The sequence below is a fragment of the Cyprinodon variegatus genome, unplaced genomic scaffold, assembly GCF_000732505.1.
Source record: "Cyprinodon variegatus isolate N-32 unplaced genomic scaffold, C_variegatus-1.0 Scaffold64, whole genome shotgun sequence".
Lineage (NCBI taxonomy): Eukaryota > Metazoa > Chordata > Actinopteri > Cyprinodontiformes > Cyprinodontidae > Cyprinodon > Cyprinodon variegatus.
This window is the reverse complement of record NW_015150517.1, coordinates 962004-985402: the sequence shown is the minus strand read 5'-3', so window position 1 is coordinate 985402 and position 23399 is coordinate 962004. Positions and strand designations below refer to the sequence as shown.

Below are 23399 nucleotides of genomic sequence, written 5' to 3'. Positions count from 1 at the left end.
CTTTCAGCTGCCAGCTATATGTGAATAATTTTATTTAAGTTATGAGAATTAAATATCAGAAATTATAAGATGCAAAAAAATACTCCAGCCTGACATGCACAGATTTGACCAACCTCATTAGTTAACTTTTGCGTTATAACGGATTTAAAGTGAAACATCCAGACACAGACAATGATATTAAATAAAAAAATATATATTATAGATAAATTAATAAATAGAGGCAAAACTTATTGTTGTGTTTTAAGTCAAATATGTCTTGCTTTTTTTTATTTTATTTTATTTTATTTTATATTTACTCGCTGGTAAATAGGTAAACAGGGCCAGTGTTGGTAAATGGTGAGCTCTAATACCTTATCGGAGCCAGCAGACGTCCCGTTCATCCCCCCCCCCCAGCCCGCTGCTGTCTGGCTTATCAGCGCTGCTGCTACCTCTGCTGCTGGAGGAGGATGCTGCTGATGCTGCTGATGCTGCAGCGCAGATCCAGCTGAGGATGTCAACATGGAAACGTGGAGGGCAGCTGGAAAGCGCTGCTCAGCCAGGAGCGACTCACCAGAACGCGCGTAAACACCGCTGAGGTTTATCTGGTGCTTTACTTTCATCTCACACAGAACTGCCGTCTGCCCTCCGCTCACTTGGACCTGAAGTCGCCTCTTAAGGGGATTTTATTGACGGTTATCTCTCTTAACTCACCTGACGCGGCGATGTTTCCCTATTAAATGTCAGCGCGGCGCACAGGTGGAGGAGCGCGGATTGCCATCCATCCAAAGTTTGCTGGTGTTTTTCCTGGAAGGAGGGGATGGTGGAGAGGCTGATTGGAGATGGGGATGCTGTGTTGATTCTGGATGGATGCTGCTTGCAAGTTCTTGCCCTTCAAACGGAGCTGCGTTTTCAGATTGGAGACAGATGAGGAGCGCTCAGCGGGGTTCCTTCTTGGTGGAGAAAAGTTTGCGGTGGAGGATGGAAACAGCGCTCCCTGTTTGGTTTCTTGCTGTACATTGAGCTCAGTGATGCGCTCCTACACGTGGGTTTATTAAAGGTCCGAGAGTTCGTGAATGGATGTGTAATTCTGCAGGTTAATGGAGAATGTGTTTCCCATCTGTGGAGCCCTGCTCAGGCTGGAGGGGAGAGCAGCAAACACCCAGATCCGCCCCGGAACCATAGCAGTTTTATTTAAACAGGTAAGTTCATCTTTATCTCCATGCAAAGAAAAACTCTTGCAAAATTAACACAAGTTTTGGAATATTACAATTTATTTAACAGAATAGTTTTCCAGGTTGAAAACCAAAATCAGGTTGCACAAAACAAATAACAAAAAATGCGGTAGAAAACTTGATAAAGTCATTTATGTATGAATCTGTTTTAGCTGCTTGATTTAAAGAGCTGATGAAATCTAGCATATAAAAGTTTAAGAATTTAAAAAATGATCAAATCAAGAAAAGCTATCAATAATTTATTTTTTTTAATTTTCTTTACCAGTGTTTAAATTTCTCATTTTAAAATTGTATCACTTTTTTTCTGCAATTGTCAAAAAAAAAAAACATTTATAATGTTTTTTTATTTATTTAATGTCTTTGTATTTATTTTTGTGGCTACTATTTTTTGAACATTAACTTTTACTTTCGTTTTATTCTCATAGATTGACTTTCTTCATTGATTTAGTGTTTTCTCTTTTGTTTTCCATTTACACATTTTCTTTGTTGCACTTCAATATTAATCAATTTAGTTTTATACAGTTGTTTGCAGAAGCAATTTTGCACATAAATAGATTAGAAATGGATCCAACTAAAATCACACCCTGTCTGTGTAGATCTATGTGTTACAATCTACAAATGAAAAGTTAAAAGAATATCTTTTCTTTGCAGATTATCTTATCAGAACTACAGTTTTAACTGAGCTCCTGATTAATGTTTCAGTTTTTCTTTTTCTTTCAGTAACCGCCAAAAATCTCAAAATGCTGAACTGCGGATAGAGAAGTGTCCCACATCCAACTCCCTCAAACCCCTCTCTTTATCATTTTCCTTGTACTCAATCTTGTTCCTTTTCCTCCATCTTTCCTCATCTATTTGCCATCATCTCTCCTCCATAACGTCCAAATTTCTCTCTTCATCCTTTTTTTCTCCCCACACTGAGACACACCACCTCCTCCTCCTTCTTCATCCCGCAGCACACATGCAGGCCAAGAAGCGGTACCTGCTTGTGTCTGTGGTGGTTGGTCTACTTTTCCTCATCTACCTGTGGGGTCTGCAAATTGGGGAGTTCCAGCAGCAGTCATACCATTATCCCCAGATTCCCCAGTATCACCAGTACCACCAGCAGGACTACCAGTACTACTACCAGAGGCAGGAGTTCTACCAGCCCCAGCCCTTGCCTCAGAGACTCCCATCCAGACCTGCAAGACGCTGGCCAGAGCTGATCGAGGTGCTGGAACCGTACCTGGAGGGAGGAGAACAAGAGGTAAGGACACATTTTAAATAAATAGCAAAAAGAGGCTGTTTAAAACAAGCTTTTAAACAATGATCAAGGTTAAAAATCAAAGCGAAGTTAGTAATTAGTTTTTAAATATAATGCTGTTTTCTATTTGTTTTTCCTATTTTGTCACAATCAAATCTTTCAGCTCATTCAGACAAAAGGTATTTGAGAAATGGCTCTTTATAAAGGGATGAAAAAATTACTCAAAATTATCTGTACCAAAGGTTAACCCCTTTCAACCAGTTAGATTGTGAAGGAGTTTTATGACAAACAATAATGAGCATTTTTCTAACTTTATGGAGGAATTTTGGCCATTTGTTTTTGCCCCGTTATTTTTAATCCATTCCTTTATAGTTATTAACCCCAAATGTTCTATTCATGGTCATTTCTCAACATCTCAATCAGATTATATAAAGATCGTCTTGGTCACTACAAAACCCTCATTTTGTGTTTTGATTCAGTCACAGGTGGGCTTGCTAGTCTACTTTTGATTATTGTCCCACATAAATTCAAATATAACTAAATCCAATGAAAATGCATAATCCTGTCCCCAGACAAATTTTTAAAAATTCAACCAAAATCAGAGATTCATTGTGAAGTGGACTTCACTTGGTTGGCCAAGAGGTCCATGAGCAGAATGCAATAAGCAGGGGTGAAGTCCATGAAAAGAAATTTTATTTGACCGAAAAATCTAAGTACCTAAATTAATGTTATATTTGCTGATAAATAGATGACTCAATAGATACCCAAAGAAGGCAAATGATTATTGCTTGTTATGCTCACGCTAATGACTGACTCCTTAAGGTGGCATGTCAGACTGAGATGGTTTTTATTGTTCGCTCAATTATTAATCAGATTACCATGAAGAACAGTGCTTGCTTTGTCATTGTTATGGTTGTAACAGTGACTATTGAGCCCAAAGACGAAAAACTGAGAGTACAAGCGTCTACCAGCAGCAAACTGGAACGCTGTCAGTTTTCACCTCTAGAGTTTATGTCATCCCATTTCTAGGCTCTGAGGTAAATCAAATGCGCTGTCAAAACTAAACATGTAGCTGTGACTAAGACAGCTACATGTTCTAATTTTAACCCAGGAGAAAAAATCTGATGTGGTAGTCAGGTTTCAACCCAAAGACGGCAGTACTAAGATGGTTTTTGTCCAGTTTACACAAAACTGTTAACATTTTGCTCATAACATGTGCATGTCTTAGCCTCAGGTTTAAAAAATTGATGCTTGATTTTCTGGCATTATTCATGTGTTAGTCGGCTACAATAATCTTTCCATATCTTGAACCAACACACTACTACTTCCATGTTTAACTGTGTGTATAATGCTCTTTTTCTGCTTCACACTGGATGTAGCAGTTTGCCGTTAAAAAAAAAATCACCTTTTTTTCCTTAGTTCTTAGGGTGTTACCCTCCCACTGTGCTCAGTTGAGGCTTTTGCTTTTGAGCCGCTATTTCTCTGTCTTTTTGCATATATTTTATGATGCACAATGATCTTTATTGCTTTAGGCCCTGTTCTGGGGTTTTCTGTGACCTGACTCATCAGTGCAGTACAGTGGAGTAATTATGATATGGTAGGATGGGCACTTTTTGCAGGATTCCCCACTGTTCCCAGTTTTCTTCATTCGTGGTGAATGGCTCTTCATGGAGTTTTCTGGAATGCTTTATGTGGGGTGTTCTTACCTTTTTCTAAATATCAGTGATTTAATTTTACCATTAGGTATTGCTTTTTAAGATCTTTGCTTGCAAAACTGTATGTTGTCAGAAGAGTGATTGCTTGATTTTACCGACTAAACAGTAATCAGCCTCAGGTGCTGCTTGTGAGACTGAACCAAAAATTGTGGATAATCCCAGTAAATTAGACCTTTAATAAATATAATGTATTTTCCCATAGATCCAAGTTGGTGTGTATATATTGTTCCTCCTAAAGAAATAATCTCAAAGCTGCTTTTTTTTTGTCTTGGTGTAGTGTTTAAAAATCCCTCTATTCTGGTGCTTGTAAGCATTTATAATAACCCAAAAAAACAACAACAACAACAAACAAACAAAAAACAAACGAAAAAAACAAAGGAAATCTGAAAGGAAGTAAATGTTTTGATTTGTGAGAGTTCACACCTCTTTATTGTTTTGCTGAATTTATATCCTGTTTCGGTCTCACACCAGGTCTGAGCTTCTAATTAGCACACCTACAGTACACCTCTGGTTTGCATTTCATTTCAAGGTGGAACTCCATGGTCCTCTGAATAAAATATGAGTAAAAGATCTTATATACCCGCATTTGATAATCTGTTTATATGTACCGTATGGGTAACAACACATGCTTCTTGTCCATAGTTAAAATCCAGAATAAGGGTCGACATGTCCTGGAATATCACACCTTATGGTCCAGACATGTCATATTAATCTAATTTGTCTTAAAGAAGGTCTTTAGTGAGTGATACTTGTATTAATTCCCACTGCTTTTTCTTGTAATGAGTTACCCTGGCCAGATATAATCAATTTAGCAATGAAAGAGAAAAAGACTCAACTAATCTAATGCTGCAAGTAATTTTCCATTAATACCTTCCTTTCCTAAATAATGATTTATGAAACATTTACTGTCCCAGTTTTACACAATTTCCTAATGTAATTATCAGATGAACCATATGAATAAATTTGCATATATCTATGTATGCACGAATTATTTATCTAGAAGTTTGAATTAAGAGTGATAAGATTCCCCTTAATTTAAATTTCAGAGCATCTTTCAGTTGGTTTGGGAGCAAAATACGAGCAATATGTGCCAAAAAAAATGTAAAACAGACTAACAATTTGCACATAATTAAAAGTAAATAAGTACAATTATTAAATCAGAGACTTGTTAAATACATAAGAAACACAAAAACATAATATAATGCCAAAAAAAAAACAACTTTTCCTCAGAAATGAACAGGGCTTTTAAGAAAGATTCTGGATTTGAAACTAAAGTAATAGGATAGAAGCTTAACAACCTCTAAGTTTGGACACTGAGGTTCTGATGGAAGTTTAAAATGCCTCCATCTACTGTGTGCTGATGTCTTGTGGGGCTGTGTGGTAATTACACGGCTTCAATGATAGGCAAGGTGTCATTAACAGCTTTATATTGATTAGAAGAACTCTATCCCAGATCTCAGAGGCAACCAGTGTAGGGCTGTTAGATCTAAGGAAAGCATTAGATTGATTAATTAACCTGAGCTAAAAAAGTATAACTTTGGTAAAACAACCAAACCAATACAGTGAGGATATTAACCTCCATGCAGAATATTTCCCAGCTGAATTTTAAACACAGAAACGTAAAATGTGCCCTCTCCTTTTTGTCATGCTTCTGATACCTGATGTTCAAGTTTTAATCTTTATATTAATTTTGAAAAGGAGTAAAGTGTAAAAAACCTGTCCAGGGTTACCAACCCATCCCAAGCAGAAACAAGCAGGTATAGATAATCATTAGATGATGTTACAAGATAAAACGTGTATTATTTTCAGGTCTAAATACAGCATCTAATAATTTAATTATGACTCACCTTTTTACATTTATGTAAAGGTTGGTATTTTCAAAGATACATACAATTTCTATGATTTACCTCAAAAGGCCTGATTAGATGTTCTTTGTCTTAGTAGTTATTTTACGCTTTAAACTACATCGTTAAGAGGATGCTGCCTAATTTTAGATTGCATAAAGAAAATATTTTGTTCAAATCTCAGCAGGGTCCGTAAATGTAAAATACACCTTTCTGTTTAAATGGTCACTCTAATGAACTGGTGAAATTGTTGGAATCTATGGCTGAGGTACAGATTTTCATATTGCCAATTAACACATTTAGTTTTGCAATAAATATCTCTCATGGGGAAGATCATTGTCACGGAAGGCTGACTGATTTAATCTTCACTTTAATTAAACACAGACTTCCAAATGAATGTCTTTTGCAAACATGTTGTTTATACCAGCTTGGTATCAGGCCTTCTTGGACTCTGCTTTGTTTTATCGTCCAGGAAAAAGGGAAATGTAGTTTTTGCAAAAGGAGATGCACAGAATTCTTTGCTTAAAGTCAGATATTATTTATCTCTCAAAATTTCTTTTTACAAAAGGGTCGCATCTTTTTGTTCTGCTAAAATAAAAACCTTTTCTGATCATTTCCTGATTGTATCTTTAAAGTATTTAGTGAATCATTGCAAACTGGATGATTAAAGCAGGATTATGTTGAAAGCTTGATAATTACTAACAACACTTTGTATGTTTAGTGTACTTACTAAGGGTTCATGACTATATGTTAACAGTTCTTAAAGAAGGAAGACCGGCCTGGTATTTCATAAAGATAAATCTATAACATACATTTTACCTTATGGTTGAACATGGCTCAGAATTGGTCGCCCTGATCAGACAACGAATAGAACTTTTTAACTTGGTTGTCAAACCAAACTTAAGGTGTTTAAGTCTTGATTTAAACCAATAAGATTTTACTGAATTACACTTAAAAAATACTTGTTTTTGATCCTTAAATAAATGTTTCCAAACTAAGAATGTTTGTGTGAAAACACAGACTTAAGATTAGTATTCATGCATTTATATCCTCTAGTCTGTATATAAAGTTTTATATGAAACAACAAAAAAGTCCTTGAATGCCTTCAGTTGTTTTTGAAAACCAATAGGAGGAGATATTTTTTTTTAAGTCTGCACCAGGTATCTTTTCATATTTAAATTCCTGTCAAATCCTAAGCCCAGCAGGGTCAATACTGTACCTATATAAATGAAAAGTTAAAGCTATATATTCCATTTCAATCCCCAAGGATGTCTGACTACACTTTGTCATTATCAAAGACCAGGTCAAAAAAAACTTGAGGGAAATGGCTCCGTCCAAACTTTTGCTCCTGGACTCTGAAGTGAGCTTCTTTTGATTTATTTTGGATGGAGAGTCTCGACTTATTGACAAAGTATTTGAAAAGATTGTGTTCAAACTTGGCATTCCTTTTATCTACTCTTATTTTCCCTATTACTTAGTTTGACCTTGTACTTTTTAATTGGACTTTATGTAATAATAAATGTTCTCATAAATGCCTCTTTATAGCAAAATGATGACCAGAAAAAAAAATTTCATTATCCGAAAGAATAGTAGCTCTGAAAATAAACTCAGTTTGAAAATAGAATGTAAATATCCTTTATATAAATATCCTCCTGTGAAAGAATTCACATGAATCAGCAGCAAAGTGATAGGCAAATTAAAACATGCAGATAGACACAGATGAAAATATATTAAACACAAATCAAGAATAAGAGTCTTTACAATAAGGGCAAACTTGTAATACCAGAGAAAATTGTTGTACATCAGTCTGTCATTGGAGGAGCTCATCAGTTCTGTAACTGATAGATATTAACCTATCTGCAGAGCAGATACTTTAGTCATTCGCTCTTGCACCACCTGCATCAGATTTAGGAGGCATCTTTGGACAGAGTTGGCTTTCATGATGAACTTTACAGACTGCTTCCTTTCAACTGTAGGTAAGATATTGCTCCCACATCAGAAAGGTATGCGGTAGCTACCCCTGCCCTCCAGAAGATCAGTGTTTTGACTTCAGATAATTTTATTGTTCAGATGAACACCCAGAGTCACTGAGGTTCACTACCTCAATGCAAGTGTGGTGCTGGGTCTGCACCTGCAGAAATCTACCTGCTCCATTGTTTTTTCCTGCTTTCTTTAGGATATTTTTCTGCTGGTTAAACATCATCCTAATTTTATAGATTGATAAATGATAAAGGCATTTCTTATGTTTCTTTTTTAAATCTAATTATCCAACCTGTGTTTGTCTGTTAACGCAGGAGGACAGCCCTCAGCTCCATCACCAGCACACCTCTCCTCATGAACGAAGGGCAATCCGAGATATCATCTACAAAAACAAGCGTTGCCGCATGGAAACCTGTTTTGACTTTTCACGTTGTCAGTCGGGCTTCAGGGTTTACATCTACCCTCCGCAGAGAGGGGATGAGATCTCTGAGACCTACCAGAAGATCCTATCCTCCATCAGGGAATCTCGCTTCCACACCACTGACCCCTCCCGAGCCTGTCTGTTCATTCTGGCCGTGGACACATTGGACAGGGATCAGCTCTCAGCTCAGTACGTACAGAACGTCAGATCCCGCATCCACAGCCTGCCAACGTGGAATGATGGCAGGAACCACCTTATATTTAATCTGTACTCGGGTACCTGGCCAGACTACTCAGAGGATTTGGGATTTGAAGTGGGCCAATCGATGCTGGCAAAGGCCAGTGCAGATGTGGCCAACTTCAGACCAAACTTTGATATATCCATCCCTCTCTTCTCCAAAGATCACCCACTTAAAGGAGGGTCAACGGGTTATCTAACACTCAATGACGCATCGCCCTCCAGGAAATACCAGCTGGTTTTTAAAGGGAAGCGATACCTGACCGGCATTGGTTCAGAGACAAGAAACGCTCTCTATCACATCCACAACGGGGAAGATATTATTTTACTAACCACATGTAAACATGGCAAAGACTGGGAGAAGCACAAAGACTCCCGCTGTGACCGGGATAATGAAGACTACTCAAAGTAAGACTACTTTTCTTGATCTCTTTCCCTTTTATGATCCCTTTAGCCATAGTCTATGACAAGCATCTGCTCTTCTGAATATGTGACTTAAGTCAACCAGTTTCTGCTTTCTTGTTGACTAGTTTAAGGAATGTGCACCTCTTTTCTCTTGTCTCATTTTTACTAAGTAGACCAGAATTGTCAGTTATGTTGTCTGGAACATAAAAAAAAAAACAAAGCTGCACTCGGGGCTGCTTTCATTATAATATGCTTCCTCTTATTTAGATGGAAAGTTTGTGCATCATTGTGTCCCAGCATCAGCATCACTCTCTGTGAATCTTTAAATGCTGGATTTATTTTTTGCATACCCTCCTTCAGAGAGTTTGCAATAGCTGCTTTTTGTGATACCCTACTTCTACAACCAGGCTGGGTGCTTTTTTTGCAAAGAGAAATTGTCATGGGAGCTGGATTTTACTATTGCTGTGCATCTCTGAGACAAAAAGCAATAGGCCTACAGATGTATAAGCATTTTTGCCTTTTTTCTGTAAAGTGTTTTGTATGTGGCGGATGTAGAGCAGCTGCAGAGCAGAGAGGCATCACTGAGAAGCTGTGCTGAAAGATAAAAACATTTAGAGAGAAATGAAAATCAGACGCTCAGAAGAGAAGTTAGGTTTGCAAACTTTCAGCTGTAGTTCACAGCTAAAGAAGCACAACTGCTAGATATAAAACCGAGCACCCACCCCCACCCCTGTTTGCACTCTTTGTCCACAAATTGAATTTCCTTTCTTTGTTTAAATTGAGTAAAAAACAAAAAACCTGCTGTTGCCAAAAAATTGAGTGGTGTGAACCGCTGATTAAAATGAACAATGAATTTGTGCTTTTTGTAGCTTACGGAAATATTGGAACCTTCTTGCTTTAAAATTTTTTTTATTGTTGATTCTGATAGGGTGTAAGGAGTGTGTTCAAAATGTGTTTGGGAGCTGTGTTGTTCAATTCCCATTGTGGAGAGCTGGTCTCCTGCATGTTTTAGTGCTTCCCCTCAGCCTAACCCACCTAACTAAAATGAACTGCCCGTATATCACACCACATTTTTGTTTGGTATCAAAGCATTCTTTGATCGGATAAATTTGCCAGTTCCTCCACAACATTCAATCATGGCAAGCTATTACTCTTTCTCTACAAATTTCTCTATATTTTTGTGCCATTATTTCTCTATAGGAAGGCATCAAAGATCTAGATGTTGAGATGTTTGCCTGTTTAATAACACCACTAAGGATATGACACTTTATGTACAATTCAATCTCTCCTAACTTCTCTATCTGATTTTTGTTTTCATGTAAGTTTGCAGTGTGACCACATTGATAAAATCAAAATAACAATTATCTTTGCTGTCAACTCTTAATATATTTGTCATGAGCTAAACATCTGGAAATTCCTTACTGGAAGATGTGAGAGATGTATAATATCGGTGGATCTTAATTCCAAATTACAACCAATACCTACAAATAAAAAACACTACCTTTTTTTTTTTTTTTTATTAGACCTGGTGTATTACTGTTATTTATATGGTCAGAGCAAGGACTTTATACCCAATGTGTGACTGAGCAAAAACCATAAAACAGAATTTTAATTCTTTAAATATAAACATGAAGTAGATTAGCTATTTTAAACCCTGGTGTCATGTATTAGAATCTAGGGTAAGAATAAAAAAGAGTAACTTTCTTTGTCCATTCAGTCCTTATTGATATATGCTTTCCTAAAGTTTCAGGTCAGTTTTCACCTCTGGTATTTTGAAGCGGCACACAAACGGCAGATATGCAGGGAAGTCCAACAGCAGATGGCTCCATTTTGTAACAGAATGGGTCTGGTATAAAAAGTGAAATGACAGGCACCTGTTGAAGTCCGACGCTTTGTATAAAAAACAGCCAAGATAAAAAAGACACAGAATTTCCTTGAAGAATCTTCTTAAAATTTTCATCTGATTTTATTCTCAAAAAAACAGCAACAACAACAAGTTACATATAAAATTACAGTATAAGCATATTTTCACACGAGAAAAATATGGCACAAGTTTGAATAAAAAATTTCACAATTTCAGTGTTTCAGTACAGAAATGTTGAAGTATGACACTGTTAAATTATTAAAAGTGCATTGACAGAAGCTATTGTTATGTGTTAGTTTTAGGCGTTCATAGAATGGGAAAATTATTTCTAAAGGCTAATTTAAGGCATGGCAAACTTAGTAAAGTGTATTAGATTTACTGAAAGCTCTTTAATAGACAAGTTTCACACCACCACTAGAAAATAAGACTGTCATGAGTTATTTGACAACCAGCACAGAAGGTGGCTGAACGATATTTAACTGATTGAAAATTTTAAATACTGTAGATGTCAGGCATATTTGCTTTCGCCAAATCAATGAAAATAATATAATGATTATCCATATATTTGTCTCGTTTAACTTATTTTTTTTAACCTATCTTAACAAAAACACCCTTGGCTGTTTCCAGATGGTCCAAACTATGCAGGAAACTCCTAAAAATAACTATAACAAGCAACGGTGTTAACTTTAAGGGCTTTTTATGGTGAAACTTTTTTAGAACATCTCAGACCTTTTAGAGACCCGATCATCTGGTTAGCTTATCAGAGAGGTAGGTTTTAATTTGAAGAACATAGAATCCTTAGAAAGAGGCACCTTTTTCTATGCTTGTATGCTTACTCCTTTAAAGCAGTCATAGAATGATTATATAGGGTATTTGGTGCTGGTCCTTAAGGTCTCTGAATAGGGTGTGTAACGTTTGTTGGACTTAAAATGGCAAATTTGCTGTTCTATGTGCCCTAATACAAGCCTGGTTAAGAGCCCCAGAATGAAACAACATGTTTTCTTCCTTTTATGGTATGTTCATGAATATGTAAATGAGCTGTGTGCTGATTGGTTGGTTTACAATGAGCAAAGTTACTCAGCAAAGATGCATAGCAACAAGCACTTACTAACTGAAACCTCAAGATTGTTGATATGGTAGGGTGACCAGACATCCTCTTTTTCCTGGACGTGTTCTACTTTTCATGCCTAAAAAAACGTCCAGGATTTTGGTTGAATACAGTGCAGCACGTAGTCGAAACACACCAGGCATTCGAACTGAGCTGTCAGCTCCGGGGCTGGTCCTGGAACCCTGTTGGACGGGGGCAGGCAGCCAGCGGGGAACAAAGCGACCGAACCCGACCCGGTGATGCCTGGATAGCCTGGACCCTGTTGGCCCCGTGCTTCTGCCTGGTAAGGCAGGCGGGGGGAAGAATACCTTCTCCAGGTTGGGTTCCGTCCCTCAAAAATCACAGTGTCCTCCTTTTCTCAAAGGAAACCCAAATCTGGTCACCCTAGATATGCTAGCATTGCTATTAACAGCTTAGCAACACATTAATACTTACAGCTTGCGATTGTGATGGCCTTACGGTCAGAACAGCCCCTCGTTTCAGTAAAAGCAGTTTAGCAAATCTTGCTTTGAACTGTCCAAGATTTTGAAAGCTGTCTTTGGTGAAATGTTTAGAGCAAATGAACAGCTGAGCATCAAACTTTGCAGGGATCTTTTGATACACAAAAATAATCCATGCATGTTGAGTCTTCGGATCCTTGGAAAGTCTCCGTGCAGCCTGGAACACTGCATTTACGCCCGTGGTTCTGGCTAATTTTCAATCGAGAAACTGCCTGCTTTGTAATTCTTGTAAACCCAACTGTAGGCTAAGCAGCTTAACTGGTGTCTTAAATTTACCTCTATTCATGTTCTTGGGCCAGGGAACCAGTGGGCTGGTCTGTATGTCAATTTCGGGGTGTGACAAAAGTTCAGGCCAGAACCAAATAAGGAGACATCCATGAGTTGACGTAAATTCGGGGCTTTGTTTGGATTTGCTCGTTTTATGGTGGAAGTTTAGAATTGTGAGATTTGCAGAGAGAGGAGGTGTCGATGGGGTTTGAACTTCTCTGTACGTCCATTTCACCCACTGAACTATCGTTGTTCATTTATGACAATGTAAACTCGGTTTTGCATTCTATGACCACTTTAGTCTGACCTTTTTTATGTCTACAAAAAGCTTTTGTAATTTTTTTTCTGGTCTCTTTATCTATATAATATATTCTAAAAATTAACTTGGATTACGAAAATTACTTTGCAAAAAATGTGTTCCACCTTACAAATGTATGAAGTATTTCATAAATGAGTTCTTTTTGTACAGGAATGTGAAGAAAAAGAGCAGCTTTTCCCCAGTTTGTTTGTATTGTACTGTAATATATTTTTTTTACATTTCTCAAACTTGATATATAAAACATACTTACAAGTGAAGTGCATAAAGTAAATGATTGATGCATCATGTATGAATTAAATTTCTTAAGATAAACAAGAAAAAAACAAGCAGCTCAGCTGGTACAGAGTTTAATGGCTGTCTTTTCTGTGTGTGAGACAGATAAATTGACAGAGCAAAATGATCATTAGTGTTTTAATCTCATCTGAATGTGGGAGCCTGTTTTCAAAAGCTTTCAACAGAGTTTGGTTTAAAATTTTCTTCAGCGAATACTAATTTAGCCTCCTGCTGTGTCATGTTATTGCTTTATTATTGTAATTTTTAAAATGATGGTCTTTCTCTCCAAATGTTTCAATTTTACTTATTTAATTTATGCTTTCATTTTGTTTTAGTGAATTATACTTTCATTGTTCAGTCAACCTCTGCTGCTTGTAAATGTTCGTTGTAAACAGAGGTAACCGTAATGCAAAAGGAAAAATCTACTGCTGACTAAATTATAAACTAACCAAAAGGGTCTGAGAGCTACAACAGTTGATTACAATGAATACTGTGCAAGTGGGATTTTTTGGTTGGAGAAAATTAACAAGTTTGCATGGCTACTATGGAATAACTACAGAACAGATTTATAACGGAACCTTTAGTTTGTAAAATCTTTGAGTATAAATTTATTTTTTTTACAAGATCATGCATACATTTTTCTAAACTACCTTGATATAAACATGTTTTTGATTCAGCAAAACTTTTTTTCTGTAATTTTTCACCTTTTACTGTATCTTTAGGTATCAATATTGATTTATTTGACATTAACTCTGAGTAGAAATAAAATCCACATCACTGCTTGCTGATTAGAGAAAATGAGCACTCGTTTACTGGGCAAGGGAAGCACAGTTGAGGCAAGTGCTTCTGCAGGGGGTAGGTAAAGACAACTCTATGTCTTCACTACTCATCTTTCAAGGACAGGGAGGGGCTGCTGCTCAGAGAGTTGAATAAACAAGGATTATTGCGACATGCAGGACTTAAGGGAAAATAAAGTTGATTTATTTTCTGTCAGTGAGCCCCAGGGCAGCTGTGGCTACAATGTAGCTTGCCACTATCAGTGTGTGAGTGTGTGTGTGTGTGAATGGGTGAATGAATGTAGTGTAAAGCGCTTTGGTCAAGTCTCCTAACTTGAAAAAAGGCGCTATATAAGTACATGCCATTTACCATTTTACCATTTTACATGATATTGGCCCTTCAAATGCGGGAGGACGAACACTATTGGAATTTGCCATTTGTTATGACAAAGACTAATGCGTTTTCTCATTCCTTCCCTTGTCTTTCATCCATTTTAAGGGACTAGCACTTAATAATAACCAGAAAAACATGTTTCATCACCAGAGTTGGCATTTGCTTAGGTTTTGTTTTTCATTTACTTCTGTATAATCAGAAATGTTTTTCATATATACCAGTACAACCATCGGGACAGCAATGAATATGAAAATGTATCCATTACTATAATATACCACCAAACAATAGTTTTTGTTTTGCAAGTTTATTCAAACAAGTTTACAAAATTATCAAATTTGGCATTATTTAAAAAAAAATTTAAACTGTGCAGTAATTGCTGGAATATGTCATGATTTGATATTAATACGTTTTTATTTTCACGCATCATTTACCATGCAAGCAAACAGCAGTAGCCTTATTGTTTCATATCAGCAAAATAAGAGATTTAGCGCTGGTCCTGTTGCTGATTGATGTCCTCCAGCTGGTTTCCTTGACCCCTAAGTTACGAAATAGAAAACAAGATTATCAGGAGATTAACTTTTTTTTTTTGCATGTGTTTTTAACACGTCTTAGAGGCATTTTAGATCAGAATAAAAATAACTGGCAAAGGACGGATCAGTTTCAAAAAGAAAATCTGGGTATATCTTAAAAAATAGGTTTCATTAATAATTTTGTGAACCTATGAAATTTTCATATCTCTGTCTTTACAGTGTCAGGGAGCATTTCAATTGTTATGTCAGATAATTTTTAAGTAAATTTTTATGTGAGATGAATCTCCAGATTTTTTTGTGGAAACCCACTGCTCCATGACCATTTATAATTTTTTATGTATCTACAATGACTGTAATACTTCTTCAGATAAAGTTATCTTATAGACTTAAACGTAGTTACTGTACAATATTTGTTGTGCTATATCTCAGTTATTTAATAAATTATTAAAAAGGAACTTACCGCTCCATTTTCTGACGATTGCGGTGCTCTCTGTATGCTACATTGAAAAATAGATAAAAAAAAAATAAAATAAAATGCAACTTTTTAATGAGTAATGTTGAGCTTTAGACTTAAATTTGTAAGAATGTGCACCTGTAACAGGGAATTACCCAAATACAGTAGATAAGCGCATCTTATGGCAAAATGATGTCTGTTTTCATTTCAGTTTGCATTAGTACTTAAATTGTGTTTCTGCATCATTATGATAAATGTCTGTTAACAATAAATTCCAAAAACTTTATTTACCTCGATATCCATGGACAATTGATTTTACCCCTCTCCATAAAGATCCAAAGAAACACTCTCCAGGTTCGGCCATAATGACGACCAAAGACAGGACGAGGCAGATGGTCAAACACCTCATTCTGCTGGGAATAAAAATTATGTCTGGGTTATAATACATCGATTGCTAAAAAGTAGATTAAACCAACACAGATTATCTAAATCACCATTTACCTTGTCAAAGACTTTGTCAAAGTTGAGGACCTGTTGAAAGTTTTCTAGCGCCTATGGGACTGTGTCTTATTATATACATCCGTATTTTAATGGGCTGGGCTGAGATCGCTCAGAATTTGTTTCATGCATTATTTGAGCCGTTACCTAGCGTGTCAGAATGTTTTAGATGCTTTTGAGATGGTGTTAGATAAAGGTTATCACGGCACTCCCTTTAGAGGAACAACATGCAATATGTGTCCTTAACGTGTATTACTGAAAAACATCTCACTGCTCGAGCAGGTGCAAAGCTCTCAAACACTTTTAATGCTTTTGATGTATCTTGCTCTCATCCACATTGCACTTGATTTAGACATGCTCAGAGTCAGAATGGCGGCTGTCCTGCAGCTGCAGTAGTCAGGACAAATAGGGTGAGCTGCATGATATGCAGATCTGGGCCTGACCTGCGAGTGTGGCTGAACCGCACCCTTGCATGCACGGTGGGTGCAGTGCAGTGCTCTGCATGTGCTGACAGCATCTAGTAGAAGTGAGAACAATTATTTCACATTAGGTTTTCTTTAGACTTGGGCTTACTATTTAAGTTAATTGGTAGGGTATTAAATATGTTAATACTTTTTGCTGTAAATTATTTTTAAAATGTTCCAAACTTATTGAAGGATTTAATTTATTTATTCTCTGTCCTACTCAGATACTTAATGATTTTTTTTTACCCTAGGACAACAAACAGTTCCCAATACGTGTTTCTTTTCGCGGTGTCACAGCAGTTTAGAGATAGTATAAAGATATCTTAATTTGCCCATTATTGACATATGCAGTTTCTTATAAAAAAAGGTCAAAATTTCTGCTAAAAATAAAGAATTTCTGTGCGTGCAGCCCTCTGAATAAACAACCTAAGCTTTCCTTATAAGAGGAAGCTTTTATTGCATAATAACTTAAGTCACTATGGTTTAGCATGAAAACATTTAGCATGAAAAATATCTGAAATAACTGGTCAAAGTGAGAAGAATGCAAGAAAATGAAATGGTAAAAATTTGGTTTCACCTGATGTAAAATCAAGAAATCCAAACTTTTTGTTGGTCAACAATATATTAAATGACAAAAAGGTTTATGATAAATAGTCATAACCTAGTCAGAACATTAAGGTTGATCATTCCTGTTTAGGTGACATTTATTTTTGTGTGATTTATGTATATTTTGCCTTATTAGGTTAGGTTGAATTGAATGACAGATGCTACAGGAAGGATTTTAATTTTAGTTTATTTTAGTTTGAATGATTTGTTGTGATGAACTGATGTTCATAGGGGTCGCAAAGTGGGGACCAGTGTGCACTATAGGGTGGCTGGAAAGAGATACACCCCAAAAACACTTTAGGATCAGTATACACTAATCTCAATTTATTAAAGGGAAAATGAATGAGCAAAACATACATCAGCAAAACCAGACTGGATTTTCATAAAGCCCTTGCTAAGGTTATGGTTCTGCATCATATACATATTGAATAGGTTAACCAGTTGTTCTTTACCTCTAATTACATAGAACAGTCCTGGATGGCTGCAGAGACACATAACTTTCCATTCTCCCCATAAAGCACAAAACCTAATACCAAAAAGAGCAAGAGTTCTGTTTTTGTCTTATTTAATTTCAGTATTTGATTTGAATATTTAATTAATTACAGTAATTTTGTTTCGCAGTTTGTACTTAATATATTAGTGAAGAATTGAAAAATCTGTCATGAGGCGGTATTGGGTTGAGGACCCAAAAGCAGAGGCAAGGTGGCAGAGGTGAATTTTGGTGGGTTTATTGAGGTTTACAGATACGGAGGCAGGAATCAAAGGTCCAACAAAATAACACTAACCAGAACCAAGGAGACATCAGGGGAAACCAAACTCTAGGAGTCAGGGAAAGACGAAGAAAACAGACAGACGTTTTGACGAGGATCTAGCAAACAGGAACTGAAGAGGGAGGGCTTTTAAAGGGGACAGAGACAAAGAGAGGGCTAACGAGGGAATTGAAAATAGGTGAGGGCAGAACAGAAAACAGAGCAAGGGAAAGAGGACACAAGAGGGCAGCAGAGGACAACAAATGGAAAACCAAGAAGACTGAATACTAAAAAGAAAATCATAACAGAAACAGAAACCTAACAAAATCAAGTTAGTTAGGACATTCAACCTTAGAATTGCTTGTTCCCTTCTAGAAAAAAAAAAGTTTGTTAAGTACAGGTATTCCAATGGGACCAACATTCCACCTGGTAGGGTTGCCCATAGGGGCCATAGGGGGGCCATGCCCCCATTCTTTTTCCATGCCGGCTTGCATGTGAGAAAGAAAATAATGTGACATCTGTTCAATTAAATGTAAAGTGACAAGATTAAGATATAAATTGTAACATGCTCTTTGCAGGGTAACAGGTTGTTGGTTTTGCATGTTGAACAAAGGTATTTAGTGTACATTTCTGACAAGGTTCTCCCACTTCAGTTCTCAGAAGCTACCCTGATTTTTTAGGTGCATCCATGCTTCCAAACACTGAATTACATGAAGGTCTACCTCTTCAGGACTTAGTGACCTTATGGACAAGGGGACATCTAAACCTTTCTGGACAGTAGCTGTTGAGGATACAACTATATAACACCTCATAATGAGACACTGTAAATTAAGTACATGCCTTATTTGTACTTGTCTGCATAGTGTCAGCGGTTAGTCTGTAGGCATCATTTATTTCAAATCTAACGTGCTGAAGTACAAAGATAACACAATGAAATGAAAAATCTGCATGTCCCGCTGCTAATGGACTGCAATATGTTTTACAAAGTGCAGCGATGTCAGCAGCACAGTTGAATTTGTCTTTGCTTCACGAACCTGCACAATAACTTCCTGAACTGCTGTTTAAATGCTCAAAAAACTGGCATCTTTATAGGGTAGTCTAATTTCCAGATTTAAAAATAACAACTATTTTATAAGTAACCCCCACAAGCATGAGGGTGGCATATGAGCAGCTGGGGCTGCTGTTTTCAAAGAATCGTTGGTGTTATACACACATGAGAGCAAGGGTTTTACATCTGGATAGTAATACAATAACACCAGCAACAACAGCAGCATATTCTGTATTCTCAAAGTGAAAGTGATCTTAATGGCTAAATGAACAAGACCTGCAAAAAATCTTTATCTACACCATTTTAATTAAATAAAAGAAATTCATGAAAGATGAATGAGTAGAAAATAGCTTAATAGGCTAATCCACAACTTAAACATTGTATTAATTGTCTTTAGTCTAGTTTTGCATCAAACTCCACCCGTTTCCTTATCAGTAGATCACTTCTAGCTTTTTATTTTTAAATTTTCAATCTGTTGTGAAATTTGAAAGGATTTTCCTTGGATTATACTAGGACCAATGCAAATTTTCTAATATATTTCTAACCTCCCAGTAACTGATTTTAGCTTATTCTAATATAACTGTTTTCATAGTCTTCCACCTATGAGCAGTTAATTATAGATATTAGAAGCAGAGGTGGTGCCACACGCTGTAAATGGAGTTGCCTGAAAATGTGTGTATCCTGGTATTTTATTAATAATAAAGGTAAAATAGTAAGTGATTAACATTTTAATCACGTCTGAATGTAGACTATTAACAGTAGACTACAAAAGGCTACCAGGATTTACAAATTGACCTTGTTTCATAGAACATGCAGGAGATTAAATTCAGAAAGTACATATGTGGAAAATGGCAAAGAAACATGTAGTAAAAAATAATAAAATGAGTAAAGCATTGGACAAAACTTCTATTACTGTGTGTTTTGCTTTTGAATGAAGACTTTCTGTTGTTGTTGAACAATCTTCTGAAGAGGATGCTCACTGTTGTCCTTGATCTACTTCCCTTTATAAAGAATTTTTCTAAGGGAAATTATCTCCAGAGGTTCTCTAGCACAGAGCTGACCTTATTCATTAGCTTGTTGAGTAATTTGTTCTGTTACCCCAACAGATGATGGCTGAAAAGATGAAACTCTCCACTGATAGAGGATATGCTCCGTCTTTCTGAAAAAACACTAAAGGACCTAGGCTTTCTTAAGGAAGTACAGTCTGTTTTGTCCCTTCTTGTAGACAGTCTCACAGTTGTGTCTCCTGTCAAATTTGTTGTCCAGGTGAACATCAAGATATTTCTACTCTTCCCAAATCTACCATCCCCATTTTGTTGACATTCATAATCAGATGGTTGTTTCCACACCATGCCACAAAGCGGTTCACCAGCTCTCCGATCTTGTCCATCTCTGATGCATCCACTGACTGCACAGTCATTCGAGTATTTCTGCAGATGACAGGACTCTGTCTTGTGCTGGAAATCAAATGTGTAGAGTAAAAAGGTGAGATTACCGTCCACTGTGGTGCTGTTGTGCTGCTGACTACTTGATTAGACAGTTGACCTTTCAGACTCACAAATTGTTGGATTTATTAATCACTTTACCGTTTTACAGTATATACTTAAAGTCTTGTTGCTCTCTAGTTGTGGACATGTTTCCACACCATGTCCACAACTAGAAGTAACTAATGTCTGCTGAATACGGATGGATATTGGCATGGGTGTTGCAATAAGATATGTGTCACGATACTTCGGTCATAACACAATATTATCACGATATTGCAAAATGTTTATATATTGCAATATTTTTCCTAGCCTTTAAAACTAAATTTATAGCTAAAAACGGGCAAGGGCTGTACATGTTCATCAGATGATATTGACCATGTTGTTATCTATATTTTTTGGGCTTTGAGTCAGTCCAAGTCATCTACTGTGACAGCCTCAACTACAGATATGGTGCCGCGGCACACAGTAAAAGGGCTCCACAGAACTATCAGACAGAGTGGCGGTACAGAGGTAGTCCATTTTCCCTCATTGTTTTGGTTAAACGTTTTTCTGTTTTTTTATCAATATTATATTGGGCAGCTGAAAATCGCGATACATCGCAAAATCAGATTTTTTCCCACACCCCTATTACTGAATGCACAAAGGGGATCATGTGCTAACTAGAAGCGGTTTGATTAATTTCGATTGGAAGACAGTGAAAAGTAAGCCCCCAAAAAGCTGATGACTGTATCAAATATGTCTTGTAAAAATGCAAAGTCCTGTGACAATTTAACCACACCCTGATTGCATGAAATAAAAAGGCCTGCAAGGGGACGTACAGTTGGAGTAGAGCTATAAGACTTTGGTGCACAAAGTATCTCCCCTTTTGCAAAAGTTTGTGAAACTTACACTGTGTCTGTCTGGTTTTTCCTTTATAGGTTAAGAAATTTGAATAAACTTATCAGAAAATGTGGAGTGTTTTAATTGCTTTGATACAGGTGATTGTTGATGCCTCCACCCAAGTCTTTTGGAGTTTCTTTTCATGCTGAATTGTGTTAAATTCACCAGAGAAACCAAATAATGGATCCTCACAATGCATCAGGAAATGCTTCTTAGGTGGTTAGCTAAGTTAATAAAATTAAATTAACTAAATTTAAAATGTATTAGGGATAAGTGGCACAAAATATCCCTCATGTGTAGATGTGTAAATGGTTATTTGGTTTAGATCTGATGGACTGTCTTCCTGTCAATGTTTGTACTTTTCTCACATTTACTGCTCGAGGTTGGAATCAGCCCGCAGTTACCTTTCAAGTAATAAATAAATGACCATACAGTAACTGGCAAAGGGGAAAAACTGCTATTTACTATCTTAAAATTTGAAAGTAGGAGATATGATTACCCTTTTTACATCTTACGTTCAAAAACCAGCTGTGCATTAAAAAAAAGAAAAATATTATTTCTTTTTGTAGCGTTTTACTATTTCACAGGCTTGCAGTAGGCTCCACAGTGCATTGGGTTCATATTTGCTTTTTTATAAATATCTTAATTGTGTTGGCTGGCGAGTTATGCGGGGCGCCATAAATGAAACATCATATTCAGTGCTTTCTGGGAGAAAATTTGTATGAGACAAACATGCTGGACCTTTATCTTTCTGCAAAACAAACCCTGTTCCACTCCTTTTCAATCACCAGGTTGCTGCTGAAAGATCCTTCTGCTTGTTTACTTTCTGTTTTACACGCGGAGCGTCGGAACAAACATCACCCTCTGCACTCGGGGGTTGAGGGGTGGGGATCCCACACAGTGAAGCTCCCTGATGAGAACTGAAACCGACGAGGATCTTGGAGCCTTGGGGCGGTCGATAATTGCCCTCCAATTGAATTAAGCTGTGAATGAAGGAGATAGATATGGATCTGGCTTCCCTCTGAGCAGCACTGGGTTGAATTCAAGCTGTTCAGTTGTATGTAGATAACAGTCGGCTCAACCAATTAGAGCCTTGCCATACTGAACCGTCTCCCTAAAGACTGTTTGATATTCAAGCATGTGAACTTGACTGGCGAAGCAGCAGATTTCTATTTTTTTTTATGTTGGTGCTTGTGGTAAAAAAAAAAAAAAAAAAAAAAAAAAAGGTTAACGACTGGTAAGAGGGGATAAGAGGTGTTTTGCCATTAGTTTGACAAGCATAATTTCAAAATAAACATAATAATTTTGTTTTGTCTTTTCTGCAATTTTTTTTTTCTGTTTTTTTGTTTTTTAACTGCCCATAAACAAATCCTCAAATATCTGTCTGTCTATCCAATTATTAGTGTTTACAATGCAAAATATCATTACAGTGACTTTGAAAAGCTGCTGCCTCATTTGCCAACTTAAAAATCTGTTAAGTTTTAACATTTAGCTGACAGTGTAACAGTTTAAAGCCCTAAAACAACACTTAGATTAAAAGTTTTAGTCTTTTATCATTATTATTAATTAGTTAGTTAAGCCGTAGATTCTATTAAAGTTGAATTGCTGAACCATTTTAAAATGTGTGGTCCTTTACCGTAAAGGTCTACAACAGTTTCTGGTCAAAATAAAATGTTTGAGTTTTTTTTTTACTTTTTGCTAAAGGCAGCAAAAACACATAGATTTAAAAATGGCCACAGATCATTTTCATGATTCCCTTAAAAAAGGATTTCTGTTCTTGAAACCCAATTTATTTAACCAACCCACTTAAATGCTTTTTGGATATAGATAAAAGCTGCGTCAAGGAGATTCTTATTAATCACAAAAATCCCTAAATGGCTTGAAAGCCACCCAGTTTTAAACTGCACCTAAATTACCAACTAAGAAATAAAAACATGCCTTCTTGGCACAGAAAATGTTTGAAAAAATACATGGAACATGCCACTTATGTGACAAACTAGAGTTTCTATTAGTATAAAATTGGTCTTAGTGATTTTTAAAGGAATATTCAATAAAATGATTCCCTTTTTGTAATTTTGGTAATTGCTAAACAACCTAAGAATTGCATCTTTTGCTTCTCTGATCTGAAGT

At 36.5% G+C, this 23399-nt stretch overlaps 1 protein-coding gene and 1 long non-coding RNA gene across 2 annotated transcripts in view; one reads left to right on the top strand and one right to left on the bottom strand.

Annotated features, from left to right (window-relative positions):
- The first annotated feature begins 483 nt into the window (after window positions 1-483).
- Window positions 484-23399, top strand: part of LOC107082854 (exostosin-1-like) — a 328874-nt gene continuing 305958 nt past the window's right edge. Inside the window, exons 1-3 of the mRNA XM_015371737.1 lie at window positions 484-1178; window positions 1932-2454; window positions 8305-9056. Coding sequence (XP_015227223.1) covers window positions 2170-2454; window positions 8305-9056 — 1037 coding nt within the window. The 5' untranslated portion in view covers window positions 484-1178; window positions 1932-2169. The remainder of the gene's footprint in view (window positions 1179-1931; window positions 2455-8304; window positions 9057-23399) is intronic.
- On the bottom strand, window positions 15500-16195 carry LOC107082859. The gene is made up of 3 exons (XR_001481157.1): window positions 16040-16195; window positions 15830-15948; window positions 15500-15581 (listed from the first exon to the last, which is right to left on the bottom strand). It is a non-coding gene; the product is annotated as an uncharacterized LOC107082859 (long non-coding RNA).